General features: G+C 35.4%; 2 protein-coding genes across 6 annotated transcripts in view; both read right to left on the bottom strand.

Annotated features, from left to right (window-relative positions):
* Positions 1-550: 550 nt before the first annotated feature.
* LOC148957696 (uncharacterized) lies at positions 551-9,249 on the bottom strand. Of its 2 annotated transcripts, none has more exons than XM_089114720.1 (9): positions 9,174-9,249; positions 7,206-7,279; positions 6,494-6,570; positions 5,389-5,483; positions 4,010-4,065; positions 3,566-3,721; positions 2,454-2,678; positions 1,644-1,790; positions 551-663 (listed from the first exon to the last, which is right to left on the bottom strand). In XM_089114720.1, coding segments are annotated over exons 1-9 (882 nt in total). In that variant the 5' UTR covers positions 9,176-9,249; the 3' UTR covers positions 551-613. The 2 variants fall into 2 exon arrangements, with proteins under 2 accessions (XP_088970846.1, XP_088970847.1); XM_089114721.1 differs by having other exon boundaries at positions 7,206-7,300; positions 9,174-9,230.
* A 3,702-nt stretch (positions 9,250-12,951) lies between these two features.
* Positions 12,952-24,942, bottom strand: part of LOC135684166 (phospholipid-transporting ATPase IF) — a 35,443-nt gene continuing 23,452 nt past the window's right edge. For 2 of the 4 annotated variants that reach the window (XM_065199594.2, XM_065199595.2), the window contains exons 27-37: positions 24,724-24,809; positions 24,111-24,184; positions 23,441-23,689; positions 23,107-23,166; positions 22,604-22,731; positions 21,703-21,761; positions 21,274-21,350; positions 20,669-20,734; positions 20,423-20,532; positions 19,771-19,957; positions 16,220-17,189 (exon numbers count right to left, since the gene is read on the bottom strand). In XM_065199594.2, the coding sequence (XP_065055666.2) occupies positions 17,001-17,189; positions 19,771-19,957; positions 20,423-20,532; positions 20,669-20,734; positions 21,274-21,350; positions 21,703-21,761; positions 22,604-22,731; positions 23,107-23,166; positions 23,441-23,689; positions 24,111-24,184; positions 24,724-24,809 (1,285 nt within the window). In that variant the 3' untranslated portion in view covers positions 16,220-17,000. Of the gene's footprint in view, positions 14,627-16,219; positions 17,190-19,770; positions 19,958-20,422; positions 20,533-20,668; positions 20,735-21,273; positions 21,351-21,702; positions 21,762-22,603; positions 22,732-23,106; positions 23,167-23,440; positions 23,690-24,110; positions 24,185-24,723; positions 24,810-24,942 lie in introns of those variants that run through there. The other 2 variants (XM_065199596.2, XM_065199597.2) reach the window with 2 other exon arrangements.

Genomic DNA, 24,942 nt, shown 5'->3' with positions numbered 1-24,942 from the left:
TGAGAAAGTTAGGTACTGGATTTTCAAACCAAGGAAAGTCAACTTAGCCAAATTAGAAAATACAATCCATGCAAAAAATAGTTTGTTCTGTCGAATGTAAGAAAGCTCCCTTTCCCAGCTAAAAATAGAAAGTTTAATCGTACTGTGCTAAGAGAGTGCTCATTAAGCATGTATTCAACTGTGGCGGAGGGTATTTATTTATCTTTAAAAGAAACTTGAAAGCCCTCCCAACAGTTTACTAAAATGTTTGATACTCCTACAAATTTTTGAAGGTTGTTTCACACCCCGTCTCGGCATTTACTAGCGACATTTGGCCTCACCATCAAAAGATGGATCCAAGTAAAAAGTCTTGCCAAATACCGTAAATACTCGTTTTAGCCCCCCTCTCAATTAAGCGCCCCCTGTTAGAATTTGTTAAATAACAGATATTCCAGTCCTGCGCAGTGCGCGTATTACTCAATTGCACACATGCAATTTTGCGAAATAATTAAAAAAACCAAGCCAAGAAACCTTTTGATGAACCAAAAGATAAAGACAAAAGAAACGCCACTTTATTGTTTTTAAGTAAGATAAACAGCTCCCTTCTAAACTAAATCTACAACTAGGTAGCGAGTCATTTGTGACTTGTCTTCACCGTGCTGCTATTACCAGATTCGTTGAGATCTATGAAAAAAAGCAATATCATTATCAATTTGATTTGGATTTCATTCAAAGAAAATATACATTCAAGGCTTAATTACAAGACTTTTCATATTTGAATTTTGGAGTAAATTTCATGATTACCTAATATATCTTAAAACGTACTTGGAACCCTTGTAGCTAGACTGTTAAAGTGTTCTTCCAGACAACAAACGTTTCCAGCAAAAGTGACAGTCACCAAACCCCTAGCCTTTCAAGGAAATGTCGCTTGTTGCTTTTAGAGGTGATTATCACAAAATATCAAATTGGAGTCAGGAAGACAGTTCAAAAATGATAGAAATGGCACTGCATGGTGAGAAAATAGGTTTTATTGAAATTTTTCAAATATTTTGCAATGTACCAATTACTTTTTGCAGGCGTGGTATTTCAGTCTGTTAATATTTTTCATTTAAAAAATTTGTCAATTTATAATATTCCAAATTTGTCCCAAAAATGACTATCAAACAAAACTATTAAGCTACAATTTCAAGTCTATTACAAAACGATTGAAAACATGCCAAAAAATCTTTGACAAAAGCTTACTGACTCGATTACCCATAAAGATTAATCTATCCTTTAGATTAATCTAAAAGTTGATCTTAGAGGTTGTTTACAGCAGAGAAATTTTTTTTCATTAAGAAAAAGACAGATTCATGTGAAATTTAATGCAAATTTGTTTACCTTTATCTATTCTGAATCTGAGATCCTAAATTTATTCTCCTATCTGCCCCAGATTTAGAAATGTATCTTTCTCAGCAGAAGCCTCTTCAGGCTACTGTTGTTTTACAATCTTTCAAATCATTAGCGTTTTTAAGCAAAGCAAGGCAGGATCCAGAATTGTGCTCTATATTTTTTCTTTCTTAGACTTCAATACATAAGAACATAAACATTGTGGCAAAATACAAAATTTGAACTATATCCTGTCATTTTGAACAAGCAGAGGAAATACATGAAAGAAAACCCACCAATGATTCTATACACACTGTTGGCGTGGTCTTGGCCAATACAATGATAAGAATTGTAACGGCATGGTTTGAAGTCCTTTGCAATGCACCTTGTGCTCTCACCATCTTTAGAGTAGTTGTTTGAATCATCTCCTGACCAGCATTCGCCTGCATCAATGAAGTTAATTAAGTTTAGATCAATTTTAGACATCGCTATTTACAATTGTAAGGAGCTACGTCAGTAAAAAATTTCGTGAAAGTGATGGTAAAATGCAATGAGGGTAAAAATATGTAGAAGGATTATGTTTACAAGCAAAAAAGATTCACAAACAAAGATCTGAAGATGATTGAAATTACTGCAATTATAAAAAGAAAGAGAAAGAAACAAGAGAAAGGAGTAAAAAACGCAAAGAAGAAAACAGATTGATTTGAAAATTTTTTTGGCGGTACAGAACTTTAAAATGGCTTTGAAAAAAGCAAACATTTTACAACAAAATGGCTAAAAGCTTTTTCGTCTGAAACTACGAAACCGTCAACAATACCAGTCTTGTGCTTGCGTTTTTCTGTTTGGCCTATTTCGATCCACAACTGGGTATATATTTTTCATTATGTTCTTTCAGACCCTTATTCTGACGTTTTATGTTCTGAGGAGTGTCAGACGAAAAAGCTTTTAGCCAATATGTCACAAAATGTTGGCTTTTTTCAAAGCCATTTAGAGATTGATTTCTGTGACAAGCAAAATTAGAAAAGGAATAGAAATTAAAATGAAGGAAAGGAAAAAACGTAAACATACAAAAGCAAGGTCAAAATTATGCTGTAAAATACACTCGCCATAAAACTGGATGCCAAACGTTTTTCGTCCCAGCTCCCTAGCTTTTGTTGCACATCTGCAAATCATTAATGGTGAATAATTGTTCCAGGTTCCCCAATCAATATAGTAACCGTTCCATTTAGGACTGGAGTAACTTCGTTCGGTAATCAACAGCTCCGGTAATGGACGTAACCCGGAAACTTTATCAGCAAAGCATCCAAGAGGCTCATAACGAATGTTGCACTCTGACGTAAGCAAATTTTTGAGATCTGTATCATAGTATATAAACAGGTACAATGTGTTCCTATAACATCTGGGTATACATAGGCAAAGTCTGCCTCACGCAATGCAGGTTCGAGCACATCGATACAATTCCACAACATAACATTTACGACCTGTGCCAACATAACATAACTCGAGAACTAACCAAGTACTATATCAATCTAGCGAATACATATAGAAATTTGATAGCAAGCAATTATAAAGCTTCGACCCTTAGTTGTACTACTGTTCAAATTTATAAATGATTTGTAGCGCTGTGTTGCAGAATTCGTCGTCATTGTTAAAAACTGTTCATGTGACTGTATAATTCAAGTCAGAGTGATGAAACTCATAGTAAGTTACGCCTAGGCCGTAAGTTCTAGAAGAACGAATCCAAAACACATTTACCATCGTTTACCAGGTAAATATGCAAATCGAAAGTTGTGCATAAACGTTTTAGCTGAGTGAGTCGACAAATAAGCCACTATATTTAATCTTCGTTAACGATATCAAATCAAGACTATTTGAGTTATCTCTTGAAAATGACAAAAATTGATTTTTTTAGCTTGCTCTTTGGTCCCCGGGTTTATCAAATTTACGGGAACAGCACAACAAGCACTGAAAGACAACTTGTATACAACCAGTAAAAAGCGCGTTCAATTCCCGGATAGAGGATATTCTACAGAGCCGCTACTTTGGGTGTGTCATTATTTATTGAGATATTTGCATAATTTTTCTCCAAAATGGAACCTCTAGCAGCCACCACTCTTTGATACCAATATGATAAAATATTTACTGTATTGTGAAAAAACGAGTATGCATAAAGGCTACACTTATGCAGCTGAAGCATGTATAAAGGACTTATGTTTACCTGTTGGCGCTATTCTGTAGACAAAGTTGACCATGGCCTCTCCGGAACAAACATTATCTGTTGTCGAGCAGCTCTTCAGAGACCCATCAATGCACTCCTCAGTTTCCCCATGTTTTTGATAAGTTAAATGGGCTGTAAGGCCACTGAAGCATCGTCCTGCAAAAAAAGCTCGATCAAGAGATGGGGGCGTTTTTTCAAATGGTTGGCTGAAGGTGCGGCGTTCATTAGAGGAAATACGGTATGTATAAAGTTGCTTGTTTGTTTCATGTATTCGATAATGGGAAACATATATTTGCAGCTTGGGTTGTTCATAGAGTTACAACGAACCTAAAACGTAGTAACGTAAAGGTACTAACGTAAGGTGCTTTCTTGATTTTTTAGATCAAAATACCAAAACTCTAAGTTTTCATTAAAATAAGATAAAAATAGTTTTACTCCACTCACCAAATGATTGAATGCCAATAACTTTGTAACCTTTTTGGAAAGCCAGTTTTGCACATCTGTTGAAAAAATAGACTGTATTGAACTTTGGACAGTAAAATGTCATCTTAATATCACGAAACAAGATTCTTACAGATTTGAAGTAAAGGATGTAGTTAACAGTTCAATCTACATAATTGCTTACCGTAAATCCTCGAACTAGCCCCCCTGGGGGTAAATTTATTTTTGATATTTTTGGATGGGGGTTATTCGAGGGAGGCGTATATAATTAAAGTAGAAACCAAGAGGACCTCTTGTATAACAAAAGACCTCTTATATCATAGTAAGAACTTCCTTATTAACATTTAATTAATCATTACAAAAAGTATGAATTCTTGTGGTAATTCGATGATTCAGGTGGCAACAATCAACAAATCGGAGGCAGCCAATTCGAGGAATAAGGTAACAGTGGGGGTTTATTCGAGGGGGTGGGCTTATTGACAACTGGTAGTTTTAGAGTGCTTAGTCGAGGAAGGCTTTTTCGAGGGGGAGGGGAGGGGCAATTCGAGGATTTACGGGACGTCCCTCGAGTTCTTATTTATCAGAATGTTCAGGTAGAGACACGGTCAAGGATTACATGGTTATTTGTAGATCGGACACTATATGGTATGGAGGGAGGATGCTAAAAATTTAACAGATATATATTTCATGATAATTGAAAAAGAGTGCAAGAAAAGCTTGTACAAAACTTGTCAATCAATGGAACCAGTGTGGACACATACCCAGCCTGCTTTCTTACCACAGCGCAAATGCATTGTTACAAGGGCTTCTTGAAATGACGTCCAATTTGATGTAAGCAAGAATTAAGTCCAGTTTACTCACAATAAGGGTTAAAATCGCATGATAAAGACTTCATGACTACTTTCAGCTTGGGAAACGACCTAGCTCAGCAATCTGGCAATTCACCTACTCAATTTTTCAAGAAATGATCTTTAATAGCTATGTTGATAACAAGGTGAGATTTTCAGTACTTTTTCTCATTCAAAAAGAAATTTTTTGCAGATTAAGTAGTTGTTCTTTTAATCATAGGTTGTTGCTAATTGCAGTTTATTGACAATGTCATATCTCCAGTCTCTTTGTTTCTAAAATATTTATTCCCTCTGAGTTGTAGAGGCTAAGATGTAAGCCTATCTATCAAAAGTTCGTGGGATCGAGACTAGCACTAAGCACTTGTGGGGACAGATCTCTGGGGCAAGGTGTTTACACAAATTGTTTCCAGCCTGGAATATAATTAGGTACCCTTTATGGGCTTGGTGAAGAAGCTTTTGGCTTTGACAAACTATAAAGCCAAAATTTTACATCATCTTTTCGACTAAAAGGAAGCTAAAAGCTGTATTCCTTACTCGCAGATAAACGTTGGCAGAAACTTGCTCCATTTATCCCAGCCTTCCTGGCTCTGAGGGTGAAACTCGAGGCTAGACGGTTGCTGGAGCACGATCTATCATGAAAGGGAATGGGAAGGACTCATTACGACTAAACATTGTCAACATAACTGGTTACAAATTATTATTGAAGGTTGCCATTAATAGTAGTGATAATAACTTGTAATTGAAGTTTTACGTACTCTATAACAGAATTTCAATAAATGCTGTGCATGTTTGTAAATTTCAATTACGGCAAGAAATAATTATCCCCAGAAAATGTTCTATTAAATTATCCAACTAATGGAGAAAAAAATTCTTTATTGTAATGATTTCCTATTTTCTATATTTCCAAGAATAGAATTAGTTGCCATCCTAACTCAATGAGTATCAACTGTTAGGAAAATTTTACAGTATAGCTGATCTGAACTAAGTTAATAAACAAATTTGGTTTGTGCTCAAAATTCAAAAGATATGATAAAGACATAATAAAGTCATGATGTATAATAAAGACATAATAAAGACATAATAAAGACATACATTTTAAAACACTTTTTATTTGAATTATAAACTCTGAACTAACATGGTAGAATACTTCTAAACATGCAAAATCAGTTGATTTTGGAAACATTGACTGGCAAGTGAAAGATCTGAAGTTTGTCAATGAATTACTGTTATTTGGGCGTGGTTCACAAAAAACAGCGATTTGAAAGTAAAAGGGGCCAGCACTTATTTGGCCATACCTCAGCCAATTAACACATCTAGCTGATTTTACGGCAAAAGAGTTATTTTGTTGTTATGTGGGCAAAATTAAAAAATGCTCAAAATAGAGTTTTGTTACGTAATCGCTTTTGATCTCCAGTAGGAATGTAATTCACAGAGTAATGGTGGAAGAGGTGAGAGGCATTGGGGCTGGGAGGACTGCAGTTTATCGCATTTTAGGCTCCATTTTAGGCCTAAATATGTCATTTGGACAGTTCTATCACAATGAACCAAAAATATTCGGGCAAAACCGTACTTAGCCCTGCCAAGCATTTAGCCTCCGGTACGCCTCTGCCTGATAGCTACCATGACGATGTAAACCCACCTCTTGTTTTAAAGCCCTGTTTTCAATCTTCTCCTTGTAGCAGCCAACTGGCTCCAACTTCACTGAACAAAAGTCAACTGAAAAAAACAGCAATGTCTAATTAAGTAAGGTTTTTACAAAAAACAGAATTTACCTAGATTAAAATCGAAAATTTATGTATGAAAGCTGTTTCTTCAGAAATTTGAAAGTGAACCTCGGAATTCTCAGATGATTTGCACTAAAAGTTTTCTAAACAATTTTTTCATGGCAGTTGCTTAAAAACTAAAAGTAATAAAAAGTTTGATAGCTAATACGATTTTTCCTCTTCAAACAATTTAAAACGGTTATTTAAAAACATGCTAATGTGTTTTGTCGGTCATTTTTTCAAAATAGTGATTGAAAGATAGTACCCAGTTGTGGATCGAAACAGGCCAATCAAAAATGCGGCCTCTCCTTATCTTTCCTCTTTGCTTTCAGCTGTTTTCATTTGCTGTGTATATCTGTTACGCAGCTCAAAACCCACACAGGAATGAACCGAATCACCAACTGACCCAAGGCCCCAAAAGGAAAATAGACTTTGTTCAGTCACCTTTGGTTAAGGTGGGTAACATCCTAATATTCATCTTACTCTACACAAGTACCAAATAAATTTAAATAGGAAAAATACAGACTGTGAGCAGCAAAGTTGTTTTGGATATTTTCAGATGGTTGTTTTAAAAGAATATTTTCTTACATTTTGACGAAACCGCTACGCTTGCTATGAATGCAGTCAGGAAGATTCCAAGTGGAAATACCCTTTTCAGCATCCTTCGGGAAGAGAAGAGAACGCTAAGAAGTAAGAAATTGTACATATATTAGGCCAAATGCGAACCGATTAGCATTCAGATTAGAAAAAGGCTCGACAAAGGTTCCATAAAAGTGCTTCAGGGAAATCTGATTGAACTTAAATGTCGCACTTATGCCGCAGTATATTATCCTGTGTGTTGATCAAAATTAAGTGAATTCAGATGTCTGGATAAAAAATGAAGTGAATTCAGGTATGTGAATCTAAATTGAAGTGAATTCAGATGCGTAATGACGTAAATTTAGATGTATGAATCCAAAATGAAAATTTCTATTTACAGGTATGCCATAAAGTGCTCGATCCCATACAGGCAAAGCTTTACACACTATTTCGTGTATATGGTAAAGCTGCATTTACATGAGCAAATTTTCCTTTACAATTTTTCTTTGAGAAGTTAATTTTGCTCGTGTAGATTGGGGTGTATTGAGGAAAAATGACAATTTTTTACTTGAGAAGGGTACTTGTTGAAAAGCTGGCCTGCCAGTTTTTCAGCAAGTTTATTTGTCAAGTAGAGAACTGTCATTTGCAAAACTTGTCCGTGTAGATGGCTTGACAAGTAAACTTGATAAATTTGACTCAATTCCAGACCCTTTTTTCTCACAATTGCCTGCTCTTGGCCGATCAAGGAACGTCAATGCTTTTAGATACTCTGCAAAGCCGCGAAAGCCTTCGGAATACGAAGGCAAAAAGTTGTAAAGTTGCAACATCGAGAAGAATGAGTATGCGCAGTATGAGGATGTGTATTGGGTATACAGATGTTAAAGGAAGAAATTCCAGGGACTTTCCATCCACGAATAAAAGTATTTTCTTCGTTAAAGGAGCTATTTTTTGCAAGAGAATTTGACGTCACAAAAACCGAGGCTAACCCATAAACTCCGCTGGCCAAAACAATTGTCAGAGCAAATAGATATTGTGAACGAGACTTGTTGTCTTTCTACACGAGCAATTAAAAATTATCAAGTAAAAAAATGTCAAACAAAACTTGTTGCTAATTCAGAAGGGCAAGGAAATTTGTCAAGGAAAATTACCAAGAAAAAATTGCTCGTGTAGATGCGGCTTAAGTTGCCAAAATAAAGGGATTTAAGATGTGTGAATCCAAAATGGAGTCACTTCTGATGTTTGCATCCAAAACAAAGTGAAGAAGATGAGTTGAAAATACAATGGTTCCAAAATGCAAGAATGCCAGATCGCTCGTAATTTCTGGATACTTACACTCTTTTTTTATAAGAACAATTTTATAAGAACACGAGGCTCAAGATAAGTCAAAGGTTAAGAACAAATTAAGAACAAGTTGAGGCTGAGCTACTGTAAAATGCAGTTTTGAACAACGTTTTATCTCAAAAACGAGGATTTCTAGCCATGTGTAGGTCCTTTTTGGGTAAATATTCAAACTTGGAGGCAAATGAAGGTTGTCTCGCTCACTTTGAGGCAAATGAGGCCTGAACACCTACCTCTCTAGAGCGAAAAGCTAGCAATCGCACTGCTTACACCTTATTAATTTAAGAACAAATTAAGAACAATCCAGCCTCAGATTTTCGAAAATATTAAAAACAGTCAGCCTGAATTTAAATCTACTGGCTCTTATAAAAGAGCTACATTCTGCTTAAAATAATTGATTATTAAACAAATGCCTAACGCATGAGAATATTTTCATAGATAGTGTAATGAAAAAAATTTCAGATTTGTTACCATAATGAAAAATCAGCATAAAGATTGAGCCACATTGGAGAAAAATATAGATGAAAGCTTAACTGTTTAAACATATCTATTAGCATTGCAAATTCTTATGCAGTCATATTTAGGTCATAAGAAATTAAGAAATTTGTTTAAGTTGTGAAAAAAAATTCACATGCTTACATTTTCAGATGTTAATCAGGATGCTTCTTTACTTGGCCTTGCACTGGTGCAGAACCCATACAGTTTTCTCTTTTTATACATAATCAAGTCCACGAAATTCTGAACAGAGCTGTTTTTTCGATCAAAAAATTATCTGTTAAAGTCAAAACATTAACACCAAGCAACGATTTATCGCATTCTACATCATTCAATTGACAATAAAGATTCTGAATAATGTATTATTTGTTTCAATAAAAATACTGTTTAATATTTGAAACTGCTTACAGTCTTTACGTGTGTCAGTCATTATTGAGAGATAATATTTCTTTTTCTGTTCAAAAATGTTAGCAGAGGGCGACTGACCGGACGAAGAGTTTTGAAGAAACCAGTGGCAAGAACATGCACAACGAAATTTCGTCATAATAATCAACTCAGGTTTGACATACTTTGAATAGCTGACAGTGGCCAAGTCTCTTGAACAGTACTGTTGTAGTGGAAACATGAAATATATTGGCTGAAAGTTGCTTAAATGTCACATCGACCTGACATTTAAGCAACTTTTGAGAGCTGAACGCAAATATACTAATCCTGATGAGTTTTGTTTAGGACATCACAAACCAAGACAGAAAGATCAACATTGCTTCTTGAACGTTCGTGTAAAATGCTTCAATACTTTAGATTTGACTTGCCAAAATCCAGCCTGTAACTTTTGGAAAGAGAGATTCATAAAGGTGACGAAACAATTCATTGGTAACCCACCCAGTTCTTGAATAAGATTCCAGGAATAATTAATGAGCTTGTTAAAGAAAAAACAGCGAAAGCAGAGTCAGGTTGCTTAACTTATTGAGAGGTTGCCAGGGTAGGAGAGGAAATTTTTAAACGCTGGTGACGTTCGTCGTTGACACGTTTAACTAGATTATTCGCCGGAGGATCAATCTACAAATGAGAGGGTTTAGAAAGGCACACGAACCTATGAAATCTAAATTAATTTCATGTGCTAAAAGACTGAGACAACCTCAGTTAAAGGGTAAAAAACTTCTGAAACAGTGGTCCTTTCCAGTTGGCAATAGTATCTTCTATTCAGTATTCATTCAGACCATGTTTTTGCGCCAATGTTGATCCAAATTTTGTTTCGTTTCTCAGCAATTTTAACAACAGTTCCCAGCAAGTAATGACCAGTACAACAGATAGTATTGCATTTCTCTCGCCACGCATATTTTTCAATATTTTTTATTATCAATGTTTTTCATAAAAACTATATGCGAAAATGAACTACTGAAAATGAATGAATCGCTTCGTTAATGACACTGATTAAAGATTCATTCAATCCACCAAACAAGAAAGTTTGTGTTGACGACGGCAGTCAGTCTGCCAGCCAAACAAACCTTTTACCAAACGAGAATCAGTTTCTCGACCAAACAACTAGCAATCAATTTGCTATGCCTTCCCTTCGGAGATCAGTTCTCCACTTTTCAATATCCTACTGGGTCTCTGGGGCTGCGTTTACACGGGGCCGGCCGAATATTTGGTCGGTCAAATATTTTGTCACTTAGGCCTTGCGTTTACACGAGGTCTTGCGACCTCAACTTAGGTCACTTAGGCGTGCAAATATTCGGCCACCTAGGAAAGCGTCCTTCTTGAAACTTGGCCGGCCGAATTCGCGAGCGGCCTCGTGTAAACGGTTATGGCCGGCCAAATATTTGCACGGTACCAAAAAGAGGTTTATGTTTTGTACGGCGATCAGACGAAGTTCTGCTATTATCCAACGCTCTTTGCTCGAATTATCAAACAAATCATGAAAATACGGCGGAATATACCGAGCAGCACATCTCAAGGTTTTCAGAAAGCTCTAGCCTGGAAATCAGCGCTGCAGAAAGTCGTTCCGACGGCAATTTGACAGCGAGCAAAGATATGATAAGGCCTAGGCCAAACGAACGGAAAAGTGAAAGGTATGGGACCAAGGGGATAATGCTCCTAGTATTTTGTAGTTGTGAATTCGGAAGGAGCAATGAGGTGCCAGTTACGGTTGTGACATTATGTGGCAAAAAGTGGATAAATTTTCAAAATTGGATGCACGAAAACTGTTTTCAAAAAAAATATTGAGCCAGCAGTTGTACTACAGCTTGCTTTAAAACAATTTACAAGGGTTGTCCACTGTTGGGATTGGATTTGAAATTTTAAACCAATTTACAAGATTATACTACATCTGACTGTAAAGTCATACACTGCTTGATGACTAAGATCCCGTCAAACTTGATAAAGGCTTTGATCTTAAAAAAGATTTGCCAAAGAGTATTAGCTTAGATACAACCCCTTCTTTTATTTTTTTTGGGGGGGGGGGAGGTGGAGTGCAAGGATTATCTGTCAGCACAAGAAGAGCTCAAGACAAATTGCTGCAGTATAAACAAAGAAACTCATCATTCTTAGCAGGGTGCTGCAAATTTTTCTATCAGATTGAAAACAGATCTTCATTAATACTAGATGCTTTTAATCAAAGGACCTTAGCCTTCACAAGAAATAACAGTTACTTCCCGGAATATTGGGCTTTACGAATACTGATCGTAAATATCCTTCTTTCCATAGTTTATATCCATGTTTTTTTACATCTGTCACTGTCAGGCCTAAGGTGCACTTACGCTGTTAAGTATTGTTAGTGAATTATCAAGGAGTCTTCCATTGAGCTGTTCACTTCAGAAGTTTGGTATAACCCTAAAAGACTTGGTCTAATCTTTCCTGTCAACTATATATCTTTCGAGGTCTATATCATCTTCTTGTCTATCGAAAGTGCACTCAACTGCTAGTTCTCCTTTTTTGGCCTAATCGCAACACCAGAAAGACTTTCTGCGACATCATTTCCAAAGTAAGAGCTTTGAAAAACTAGGGATGTGCTGTTCGGTACGTTCTGCCGTATTTTCCATTATTTGTTTGACTATTTGAGCAAAGAGCGTCGAATAATAACAGAACTTCGTACGATCGCCGTACAAAACGTAAACAAAAGTTCGCGGGTTTAACTACAAGTACCAGAATGCATTGTGCCATAACGTAATTAGGGTAAGGTTGGTGTACTGGGAGGGTGCACAGCGAGCCTTGATGCGGAGAGGAGGCGATGAAGAAATCCTAATTGAAGGAGACTCGGCGAACTGCGATTTGAGTTCTTCGAGCCTCCTCGTAGCATCCATTAAATCTACGCCTAAAGTTCACAATAGTGGCTTTTTCGAAGACACAATGAATTCTTTTTCACCCTTGTAGATAGAATGAGTTCGTTGACTCCTGTAGTAATTTTCATAAGGCACGCAGTACTGATCGGTTGAAGTTTCCGGCACCGTGTGGGCGGGACCTTTATGGTCCTTGTTGGACGGTAAAACAAAGCAAAAAGCAGCATAACATTTTCTGGTTTGTTCCATCCATATTGTGGATGACAGTGGAAAAGAGAGTGAAAACGGAGCAAGACAAGGCAATGGACAGAGAGATAAAATGAACATGAAAGAAGGTTAGAACATGGAAGAAGGTTATTGGGGGACAGAAGCCAAATGTCCTTTCGATGAACGGGTTCTACTTTTCGTGAATCGCAGTTTACTCTGACCTAAACAAAGCAAAAATTAGCCGGTGTTTTCCAATGCACGAGTGTGATTTTGTTGAAGAGGATGGCCAAACGGCTTCAACATCATCCAGCAACATCCATCATTTTTATCAAAGCAAAACTTTATCTAACATGGTCTAGCATCGTACCAGATCATCCACGATGTCCAACATGATTGGTCAAGCCAGTGCAAAAACGCTCAAAAGATTTCCCTTCACTCAACTGACGATGGCAAATATTTCTTTTTGTGAGTGAAATTCAATTAGAATAACGTGATGAAAAAGACTTATTCTAATGGCTTATTACGCTGCATTTTCTTTTTCAATATTCCTAACATTCCAATATTCCTATTTAATTGAAATAGTCTAAACTTAACAAAATTATTCGACAATTTACTATATTTCATTAATCGCTTTCCATGTACATCGATCAAATTTATGTAACGTCTTAAGCAGTTAGAAATATGTGTCATAAGATGAAATCAATTTGCCAGACATTTGTAATGATAGTGACTATAAAATGAGACTATAAACTGGGTATATCTTTACTACTGATTTTTCCTCTAAAACAGTTTTGGTACCGGCAAAAAAGGGCTGTTTTCTATTCACCTTCGAAAAAATACCATTCAATTCCAAAGCTGTCCAATTCTGTCTCTTTGAAGAAGTGTTCTTTAGTTTAAGAGAATGGGGAGGTTCTTTAGTCCAACTGAGTTTTCCTTATCTTGGCGTAGGACAGAGGACTTTCGTTGTCGAGTAAGCGAAGTTAAATTGATACGCTGGAAAAATATGCTAGAGTAAAAACTTTTATCCTCATACAGCCTTGCATAAAATTTATCCAGCTTCGGGGTCGACAACACGAATCTTTTAGCGATTATAGAAGTAAGAGTATCCCTTCCTTTAAATCTAAGGTGAAATTTTTGTTCATTTACTGTGGCCCTCGAAGAAAATGCTGCGTTGTCTTCCTGGAAAATTTGGCATTTCAAAGCCCTTTTTATGACGCAAGAAAAGGAATGAAATATATGCAAGGAGGAAATATGCAGCTATTTCCCGAAGATAGGTTCAGTCCCCTCACTCTTTATGCATGCAGTGAAATAGTTAAGATGGACTAAAAATGTAAAGAAAGTTCTGCTGTGACTCATTTCCCTTATCTATCATGTAGTCATTGTCAAATCTCTGAATTCTTTGAAATATTGATTAAATTGTAGAATCAGTTACAAATGTTAATTCGATCCACCTCGGTCCAAAATGTATGGCTCTTTGTACTATAAATCATAGAAGTAATCAAGAGGTGCAAATTCACACCTTGATTCTAATATTACTGAAAATATTACTAACTGTATTACCAGGTACATTGAAAATGGCTCCGCAAGGGAATGCATTGCTAATGCTTGCAAATTGCAGGAAAAGCTAACGCTTGCATTCCTGTGAAAAGCTAAAAACATTTGGCTAAATACTACACTGGCATAAGTTAGCTATGTTAAAATGAAATGATTGGCGATATATCAGTATGTGAATACCCACCCATTTAAATCTTATAAATAAACAACTTTATGTAAAAATCAATATTGTTTGTTTGTTTGTTTGTTCTCGGAATGCCTCACAAGCATAACAAGGTGGGAGTATTTAAAGCAAATGTCCCTAAGCCTTCACGTAAAGGGTTGACTCAAGCAGGTTCTCTCGCAGCTCCTTTTGCCGATCTTTGATAATAAGATCCATTTCTGATTCCTTGCGAGAGCCATAGCCGATGAACTCAACTTTCCTTCCACGTTCAGGCACTTCATCATCCTGTATCGATTAAATAATACCAAACGTGAATCACGCGTCTAAATTAAAGAAGAGTACGTACCATAGGATGTGGTTGAGAAATCATAGCGCTTCTTCTGTAATTCACCAGCCTGAAAATTACAGTGCGACTTTTGTGGTTATCCACTTCATTATTACTTCAAAAATATGCCGGGGCGTAATATGCATCTTTTGATTGAAAGGGTGGGAGGGGGGGGGGGGGAGGTAGCAATGACCATTTCCGCATAATGATCAAGGATCATATTGACAAACCCTGGGTACCAGAGCCGCAAAAATAAAAAAAATAATGAGAGCTGCGCCGCAAAAATTAAAAATAATGAGAGCTCTCATTATTTTTTAATATTATTTTTTAATTTTTGCGGCCCTGGTACCCAGGGTAATATTGCCATAGCTGCCGGGTTGTTAATGACCTAGGCTAATACCAAAAGACCATCAGCTTTAAGCATTTATTTTCATTTGCAATTCACGACTTATTAGGTTCATTCTACCTTACAAATTTCACGTTATTTCGAAAGTAATGCAGCCTGCAATGTGTTTTCTAGAATCATATTGAAACATATCCAACATATTTATTTTTTGCATTATTATTCTGACGTTAAAAACTGCTAACTTTTCGTCTCAAAATGCTTTACGTAATCAGAGCAATTTTCATATTTGAATTAAAAAAAATTTAACCCAGTTGAATCTGGTATCAAGAAACTCAACTTCTCAAGTGATAAGGTTAGCATGCATCCCAACAAGATTAGGCCTTGCCAGAGAAAGAGCCAAGCGATACGATCCAAACCAATGGCATTATAAGAGGCAGAAACAACCAATGTAGAACTGCTAAATTCTATTGCAAACGTCACTTTATCAGATACATTATCTGTACCATTGTGTACCTAATATACAGCTTCATATTAAGTCTTATAGCAAACCTTGAGAGGGGGATAACTTGATAGGTTTTTAGGTATGGGGACTTGCCATTATTTAGGGGTACCTTTTTCAGAAAGGTGCAGAATTATCGGTATCAGTTTTTAAAATATGTGCAGATTTATGTGTACCATTTTTGGAAATATTCCAAATTTTTTAGGAGGAGGATTTAGCATCAACAAAAAAATGTCCAGTTAGAAATGAAAGTATGAAATATGTAAAATTTAATTTTGGGAAAAAGGACGTACAAAATTCGATGATTTTGTTGTGTTTTAAAAATATAATTTGCCTTGCGGAATTATCGGTAAATTTTTCACCATATTTGCAGAACTATTGATCACAATTTTTAGTCCAAATTTTGAACCAAAATGGCACGTACCCGTCCAAAACTAGGCTTATTTGTCCCCCTCCCCTCCCCGAAGTAGCAAACCTTTATTAGGTTAGGAAAAATAAAACAAAATACAGTAAAGTTGATATAAAGGGACCAAAAGTGGATCGAGGCGATAGCAAAACTGGAAAAGGTGAGTGGTATAGTATACATTAACTGAAATATATCGTTAAATATTGGTTATCAACACTCCTCTCACCCGAAAATAACGAAGATTATCAATATAATAACACATATGACATCAATGGTATTAAAACCTAAACTGTCTTTAAAATAAAAAATTAACAAATAGGTTGCAACAAGTGGAATCCCATACTTTTGTGAAGAGCAGTGTGAAAAATTTGAAAAATCTAGTTGTAGCATAAGTCAAGCTATAGACTGCAACTCTCAAAAAGCAAGAATATACATCATTAAATAAATATACACGACATACTGTGAACCGTTACACGTTAAATTGAAAGCGATTCATAACTCTTAGACTAGTAACTACAAATTCCAAATTCCCTCGTTTCAGGAAGGTTGCAGAGGAATCCCTCCTCCCTAAATATCTATACTTCGTTATCTTCTGAATTGGGGGATACATGAAAGACAGTGCACAATCGCTTATTGTTCAAAATGATGAAGTGTTACTATTGGTGCCAACGCTACCAGACGAATTCAGACACATGTGAATTACCAAATTAAGAAGAGGTTTATCTTCAACGTCACAATTAGCAGACAAGATTTTGAGCAGCGTACAAAAGCTAACAAGTTGGAAGAGACGCCAAACTGGCAAGCACGCAGCACACAAACAAAAAGAGAACAATCGTAAGCGATACGTTCAGGCTAGAGCGACATTATATGACTTAACCTATAATAACATTATATATATGTATATCATAACGGTTATGTAGATGGCATCCCTTTAATGTCTTAAATGACTTCCTTTACCTAAATTGAAAAACTCTTGCTAGCAAAATAGCTACTAGTCCGCAAACCAGCGTTCTTGTACTTGATATAGCCCCCTCCCCGCCCAACCCCGCCCCATACAATGACATAATTTCCCTGTGAGTCTCCCGCCCCTTACAATGACATAATTTCCCTGTGAGTCTCATACGTGTAAAGCCTCTGTCCTCTTATTCGTCGAGGTTCTAACAAAACGTCAACGTGCATTATTTACAACTATTTCAAGCATTAGATTCTAGGTTTTTAGTAGATTTGCTCTCATATTTTATAAGTTTAATATTGTCATCTTCAAAGTTGTTGCTATAAGCATTATTCTGTGAGCTATTGTCTATTTTCGTCAAATTCAATTTGCTCCCCAAATTTGAGACTTGGTTGCGCCCAGAGTGGTGGTGACTGTCTTTTTCTTCGTCCTTTGGAAACAAAGTTTAAATACATTAATTATATCTATTTTAGAAACAAGAAGCATATATTTATCCGAAAAACAATACTAAATTATTCGATACTTTTGCATCTAAAAAGTTTTAAGATTCAACACAATTTAATAATGCTTTGAAAAGTCCTTGCTCGGATTAAAAAAATTTTTATTTATTATTTAAAAGATTTCGAATCAGAGTTTTATCAAACAATCATTTTGTAGTAATTCAAAGTACAGATGTCAAATCAGCACGTCAAGCATGAAAATCAGGGTGACACCAGCCAGCCTGTCCCTAAGGTGCTTATCTTGCACTTATTACTTATACTTAATCTGGAATTTCATCAAAACTATTGTCAATTAACTTTTTTCAGTTAATTATTAAAGCTTTTAAATTACTAATAATACTTTTAAACATATTGAAGTTTTATCTCTTATAAGGATTGTTTTATGACATCAGTTTGCCAAAATCATATCATTTCTATAATCTTATCCGCAAAGCAAGAATAGTTTAATTATATTTATCTTATTTTACCAATATACTTTTATACAATATACTAACATATTTCTAATTAACTTTATGGAGAAAGGTGGAGTCTTTATAAACAAATAATCAATTTGTCTCGGGACCCAAGTCTCAAGTAGTTTAATAAAAGACATACTCTGCACAAGCTTCCTGAAATATATCAGTCGCAAAGTAAAATGATTGACTTACAAATGTTGAAAATCTTATTTCTTACATTAAGTCTTTCCAAAACACAAGTTACATGAAAATGTTTGTTTCTGTTTTTGCACTTTTGTACCTTGTTAAACGTTACAAAAAATGTTTCTGTCAGTGTCAATTGTCAGAATTTGATGTAATTTAAGCCCTGTTCACAATTTACCGTTTGAAATCATCCTGTCTTTTTCTTCCGTTTAAACTTAAATACCTTACAAAAGCCGAGCGCTCAGGGGCGACTTTGTCCTCAAATGACAATGGTTTGAAACAAATGAAAAAGGTATAGTGTAGAAGGTCGTTAGAGGACTGATGACTTCGCTGGCAAACTATGTGCAGCTAGGTAAGTAAAAAAACAGGTATCTGACTGCAACCACATGACATAACTCTTGACTTCCAACACCTAACCAATATTTTCAAAGGTACAGTAACTGCAAAGCAATTTAATAAACGGCCTAATCTGCACGGAAACAACAGAGTTAACCAAGTGAGAAACTGAAGACCCCTACTGGATACCAAACATGGTCAAGAACCATCACTGAGTGCAAATATGTCGACATCAAGGCCATTAGCAGCTTAAACTTTTTCAACCTCAGACTTCTGAAAGTGTGAAGGTGACCTTCCATTCTTCAAAGTTGTTTGGGGAAAATATTTTCTACCCAAACTTATTGCTGAATAGCTGATGCAGTATGAACAAAATTGTTTGGTAAAAGCGGGAGGTTAAAAATGTGGAATCTGTAGCAATGTTTGTTAAATTATTAATCAGAAGGTCCAGAGTTTTCTAATATGCTTTCTTGTTATGGGCTTCAATTACCCAACCAAACACATTCTATAAAACGAAGAGGGAAACTTGGCCAGAAGTGTTTCATTGACTGCAATTGGGAAAGAGGGCCTAAACTCGCTCTTTTTGCAAAGCACAAGGCGAACATTAAGGTGAACATTAAGGCAAACATCGAGATGAACATGAAGACGCAAATTAAAGCAAACATTTAGGCGAACATTAAGGTGAACATTGAGGCACACATTGAGGTGATCGTTAAGGTGAACGTTAAGGAGAACATGAAAACGCAAAGTAAAGGAAACATTTAGGCGAACATTAAGGTGAACATTGAGGCACACATTGAGGTGATCGTTAAGGTGAAAGTTAAGGTGAACGTTGAGGTGAACATGAAAACGCAAAGTAAAGGAAACATTTAGGCGAACATTAAGGTGAACATTGAGGCGCACATTGAGGTGATCGTTAAGGTGAACGTTAAGGTGAACATGAAAACGCAAAGTAAAGAAAACATTTAGGCGAACATTAAGGTGAACATTGAGGCGCACATTGAGGTGATCGTTAAGGTGAACGTTAAGGTGAACATGAAAACGCAAATTAAAGCGAACATTTAGGCCAACATTTGGACACACATTCAGGTGATTCTTAAAGTGAACGTTAAGGTGAACGTTTAGATGAACGTTAAGATGAACGTTAAGATGAACATGAAGACGCAAAATAAAGCGAACATTTAGGCAAACATTAAGGTGAACATTAATGTGAACAATGAGAAATTGACTATGATACGAGAAAAAACCCGAGCTGCTCTTGATTACCAGATGGGTAGCGTTTCTAGGGAACTTTCAATCAAATGCGTCAAATAAGAATTAACTGACGCAATAAAAGTCTTACAAATATTCACTTGACCATAAAAAATCTTGGAATATATTCTAGGAATATAAAAAATGAGCTGCAGGTGTCACCATGAGAGGTTAGGAAGGGCACCTACCCATTCAGGATTGAGTTTAATGAAAGAGCCATCTTTACATGAAAGAATTTCTGGTGCTTGACTGGAAATACAGTTTAATACAACACAAGTATTGTACCTACCTGAGCTTTTTGTATGTCCGTGGGAATAAGATGGCGACTCGTGATCGATCCAAGAATATCTGGTAAGACGGCCAAGATGACAAAAATGATCATGCCAAACCAGAATGGTGCAGATTTCATCAGCATGTAAATGATTTGGTACAAATCCATATCGAGCTGCATGTCAAAAGCAGACCGGAGACCCTTCCTAGAAAACGAACAGAGCCTCATGTGTATAAAAAAATCCTGTGAGGGCAGTTGCGGACATCTGGAGGCGAGAGGGGCAGTAAACCCTAATATTTTGGAGGACAATAGTCATTTGTTAAAAAAAACAACGGGGAAGTGTGACGTCATTTATCAAAACAATAGGCTTGCCTCATAGATTGCTAAGTTATGGACACTTGCCAATAAAAACGTCTTGAATGTGCAACGGAGAAGTATCGAACTTTTTTAAAATAATTTGTTTGATACTTCATTCAAATTATCAAATCAAATTCACAAAAATAAATCGAGTGCTTTCGATTGGCAATAAAGGGCCCTCTTAATGATATCTTAGGACCAACAGATTTGTTCGCCTTCAAGTAAAAATCTGAATATCTAATGAGAAAGAAAGTAACACTGTAGGGTTTGAAAGCAGTTTTGAGAACAAAATAAAAAGAAAGAATTAGCTCACCATGGCCACTCAAATTCACACAAGACAAGCAGGAAAAGGAAATAGAATAAATCCGATCCCCATGTGACGAAATGTGTCATCCACGTCCAATAATGCGTCATCAGGGATAGCTAAAAGTAAAAAATATGGCACCATAAAAAATTCAAAATTAGAAGAAAAACACGACATCTTGTAAATGATTTGAAAAAGATATTTTAATGCGGGAATATCATACTAGTAACGGTAGAAAATAAAGAAAGCACCCACCTTGAGGTTTGTGATGAAAACAACTATTGTGAAGACAAACACGCCAAATGAATACACGCCATATCCCTAAGGGAAAAAAATTCAAAGCTGAATTAAATTTTATACTTTGTATCAAAATTTCCTGTCTATATACAAAATAGGGTGTTAAGGATATGAATGTCCAAATAATTCCAGCAATGAATGTAGGTTGGGATTTGTCTATTGTCTTTTGAGGTTATTGTATACGGGGCCAGTTTTGGTGCATTTTTTTGCAGGAAGTCTCCTCAGAATGAATAGATTGAGCCATCATCTCAACAAAACTTTCATAAATTCAAATCAATCTAAAATAACTGCTTGCAGGAGGAACAAAATTTATCAGATTGCCTCGATTAAAATCACAAAACTTTTCGTTCACACCTTAATGAGTTAATTTGTAGCAAAATAAAATTTGATTCGATCAACGTTTAGAATGTGAAATTTGCCAATTTGCTGTGTGAAATTTGCCTGCAGCAAATTTAAATGTATAAGTTATTAGAACGTTGTTCATAGGAAAAGATAAATAATTTAAAAACCACTTTTAGAGAAATAGGAAACAAACAACAGTAGTTAAAAATTACTGCACATACCAAAAGACCATTATGAAACGATCCCTCATCAAACATCCATTTTGAAGCAAAAAAGACAACAAGAGAATGCCATATGCCTAAGAGGATAAACAAATGGTTACTTATGTCAAATAAAGGATCCTTTAAGCGAAAAAAGCTGTTGTCCTCTCTATTAAGAATTTTAAAATATGATACATTTTTTTAGGGAACAATACAGATAAATTTCAATTGCACGCTGAAAAAATTTTCTCTCACTGAAATTTTTTTCTACCCCAGGGAAATTTAAATAACTCTGAGTTTATATAGATATTCTTCTCTTGACAAAAGAACAATTCTGCTGAGATTGAATTTTTCCTCAACTCAAAAAGTTGCTGAATATATATTTATATATATAATTTGTATACAATTATCATAAGCAATAAATATTTGAAGAGAATCTCAGCAACATACCCGATAAGCTCCAATAGAAGAACTGTTTCCAAGACATTTTGCTGTTCTTCGCCAACTCTCTACGTTGATAAAAGACAAAACTTCTTATTTCATTAGCTAAATATTTTATATGATAACAAAGTTCATTCAAAGGGGTAAAATTTTGGAAGAACTAAAACACTCAAGAGCAGAATAATATGAATAAAATGCTTCTTCTGCAGCCCAAAATACTTTGAGGTGAGACTTTCTATGAATTGAATCCTTGGAATTCGGGGATGCAATATAAATTACCAGAGAAAATATTGGAGAGAGTTTAATATTGTCTGCTCCATTGGGGCAGAAAGATTTAAAATAACTAGCTTAAATGTTCCTTGCGGCTCTGACTTCCATTCAATGCGTTGAGGTGTAGTATTAGAAGAGCCTGGTTTGTTTGCATTGGCTCTTATCACATGTCACAAGCATCATTCACTACAGTATACGGTACACAGAAGCTCTATATCCTTTGTAAATTGAAAATGTCTCGAAAATCTAAGGACAAGATCAATCTAAATTACCGTCTACAGTCCTGGCTCTTGTTAAAGTTTTGCTCTTTGTAGTGATAAGAAGAGTGGTATCTCTTTTTAAAACCGGAAATTACTTCTAACACATATTTCAATGTAGGTTTTAGATTTTGAGAGTATGGTTAACAAAACTCTAGATTGATTAGCTAACGATAAAGGTTATCAGTTCTAGTTTCGTCCTTTAAAGATCAATTGAAAGGAATCAAGGTGTATTATAGCATGAATAAACATATAAATTTCGGAATGATACAAATTTTCATACAATTATGTAGATAATTCTCAAGTTATCTGAAGTAGGAGCATGAGATTTTCGAGAAGATAAAATATTTCAGAGACATTATGATTATTTGATAAAATTTTACCTATAGAGACAAGGATTATCGAGTAACGTCTGTGGTCTCAAGGTTTGTTCAAACACGCCATATAACAAGATTGGCAACGAGGTGAAGAAGATATTAAAACATGTGAGAAACACTCCAGCATAAATTGGCTGTAACGAGAAAAACAAATTTATTATTAAATCTTATAATTTTGCCCTATATACTAAAATCTCTCTTGATTTTAAAAAGAAATCTTGATAATTCATTGGAGAGTGCAAGTTATTCTAAACAATTAAATGCTTGCTAATAGACCTTGTAGCTCAAACCTAGAAGCAAAAGTATTCTATTTTATGAAATTTAACTAATTTTCACATTTTATATGGTTGTTAATACTAAAGGGTTAAATTTTATGAAATCTATTGAGATATACTGTTTCCAGAAGATAAATAGAGAATAAGAAATTGAAAAATAAAACAGGAAATAAATATGCTTTCACTCTATTTCCACAAATAAACTACATGGATTCGTGGTGTCATTGAACATACCATAGCCGAAAATCCACAGAAAAATTGGAAATAAAACTGAGGTGTGATGAAAGCCACATTCTGCAAAAAAATAAGTTCAAAATTTCAAAATGTTATAAGAATTAATGTTTTGTAAATTTTTGCATAAGAGTGAAGCCAATCGATTCGTTAAAATTTACGACAATGTGTTATAATATTTTTTCCTTTCAAGCTTTAGCTTAAAAACAATGCGACTAGCAACAACAAAATGTCTTTAAAATTCTAAAGTTCAATCATTACTAAAACATCTCGCTAAAGTGAAAACTTTTAAGGCAAAAGTATTAACAGTTTAGATAAAGTATAAACTTCAACTGACCTTGTAAAAGAAGTACAGAACGACAACCGTGAGCCGAGAATAATAGTTGTAACCATGTACAAGAACGACTCTTTTCAGATATTTGAATCGATGGAATGCATAGTCGCTCGTTCGCACTGCCTGTCTGCCTTCTTTACCCATAATTCCGCAGCCAACATGGGCCTCTTGTATCATACTGCAGTCGTTGGCACCGTCTCCTATCGCCATTGTTATTGGCTTTATTGAAGAATGCTTGACAAGCCTAACGACCTACGCAAAAAAGATATTCATATTACTGTAAACACAATCAAAAAATAAGCCTACCTTTGGCTGTTAATTGAGGCAATAAAAGACCAGGAATTACAAAAAAGTGACTGTTACAGCAGCATATCCAAAATTATAACAATATTTTTTCGTGATTTCAAGCAGGGGTCAATCCATTTCTATATAACAAAGCTAATTCAAATTTTGTCATTTATTGTCAGAACGGGTACATTAAAGTTAAAGTCATGAAATTGGTTGATGTTTCAAAATGAGAAGGTTTTCATCCAAACCTTTTGAGATTCTATCTTAAGCAAATAAGATAAATAACTCCTTGCTGCTACCGGGATTACAAGAATTAATACGGATGTCAATTAATGTTTAAAAGGTACACAAATACAAAGAGCAAAGCTATTTCTTAAAAACCAACCTGAGCTTTTTGCAATGGAGACATTCGACAACAGAGCACAGCAACACACCTCTGGCCAACTCGTACAAATTGGTCTAAAAAGAAATTTTTTTACTTGACTTGAACCATCATTTTTATGGTATGGAGTGTTCCAAAAGAAATTTTAAAATCATGAATTAAGTGACTAGTATTGAAATAGGGTAATTTTAGGCTGATAGACAATAAATTTCGTCTTACAATCCTTTTACATGTTACCAATGCCACTTCAACGGCTTTTTGGCGAATCGTTTTCCAAAAGTTTAGCATGCTCATTCTTCACAAAATGCGATTAGAGAGAAATAAATATAATTGCAATGTGATTGCAAAGATTAATTCCCAAACTAACTAGAAAATCAAAAGACATGTGCCATAAGATGAAGTAAAGGAAAATCCACTTTCACTTCTAATCTACAGGATCAAGTGAAAAATGAAATAGGTTATAAATAATAAAATAGAAAAAACATCATTTTAAGCGATGTCATACACGGACTAAAATGCATTTGCTTCTTCGAATCAGTTTTAGGCATCAACCTTTCTTGATCTATTGATGATTTTTCATCCCTACAAGCAATGTGACGACCGATATTACACTTACCAGAGCAAAACTCCATCACCAGTAAGAGGCTGGATCCATCAACAACAACAGCAAATTCAGTTTCAGCAGATTTGTTGTCTTCCAGCCTGCAATCAGTCAATAAAAATCTTTATTATCTATTGGCATAACAGATATTACAAACCTTTAAGCAAAGGCTAAGCAAGCTGTTGACAAAAGGTAGTACGATGTATCCATAATTTTATACCTGAATAAGAAAAA

The sequence above is a fragment of the Rhopilema esculentum genome, chromosome 21 (genome assembly GCF_057945365.1).
Source record: "Rhopilema esculentum isolate cy_ngs chromosome 21, ASM5794536v1, whole genome shotgun sequence".
NCBI classification, from domain to species: Eukaryota; Metazoa; Cnidaria; class Scyphozoa; order Rhizostomeae; family Rhizostomatidae; genus Rhopilema; species Rhopilema esculentum.
This window is presented reverse-complemented; position numbering and strand designations above follow the sequence as displayed.

What these genes read in the sequence shown, in the direction of transcription:
- LOC148957696 (XM_089114720.1), bottom strand. An exon ending in CTGCCAACGTTTATCTGCGA is followed by an intron (nt 4,066 to 5,388) that starts GTAAGGAATACA and finishes TTTTTTCAACAG; the next exon opens with ATGTGCAAAACTGGCTTTCC. An exon ending in GTTTGGCATCCAGTTTTATG is followed by an intron (nt 1,791 to 2,453) that starts GCGAGTGTATTT and finishes TCATTGATGCAG; the next exon opens with GCGAATGCTGGTCAGGAGAT.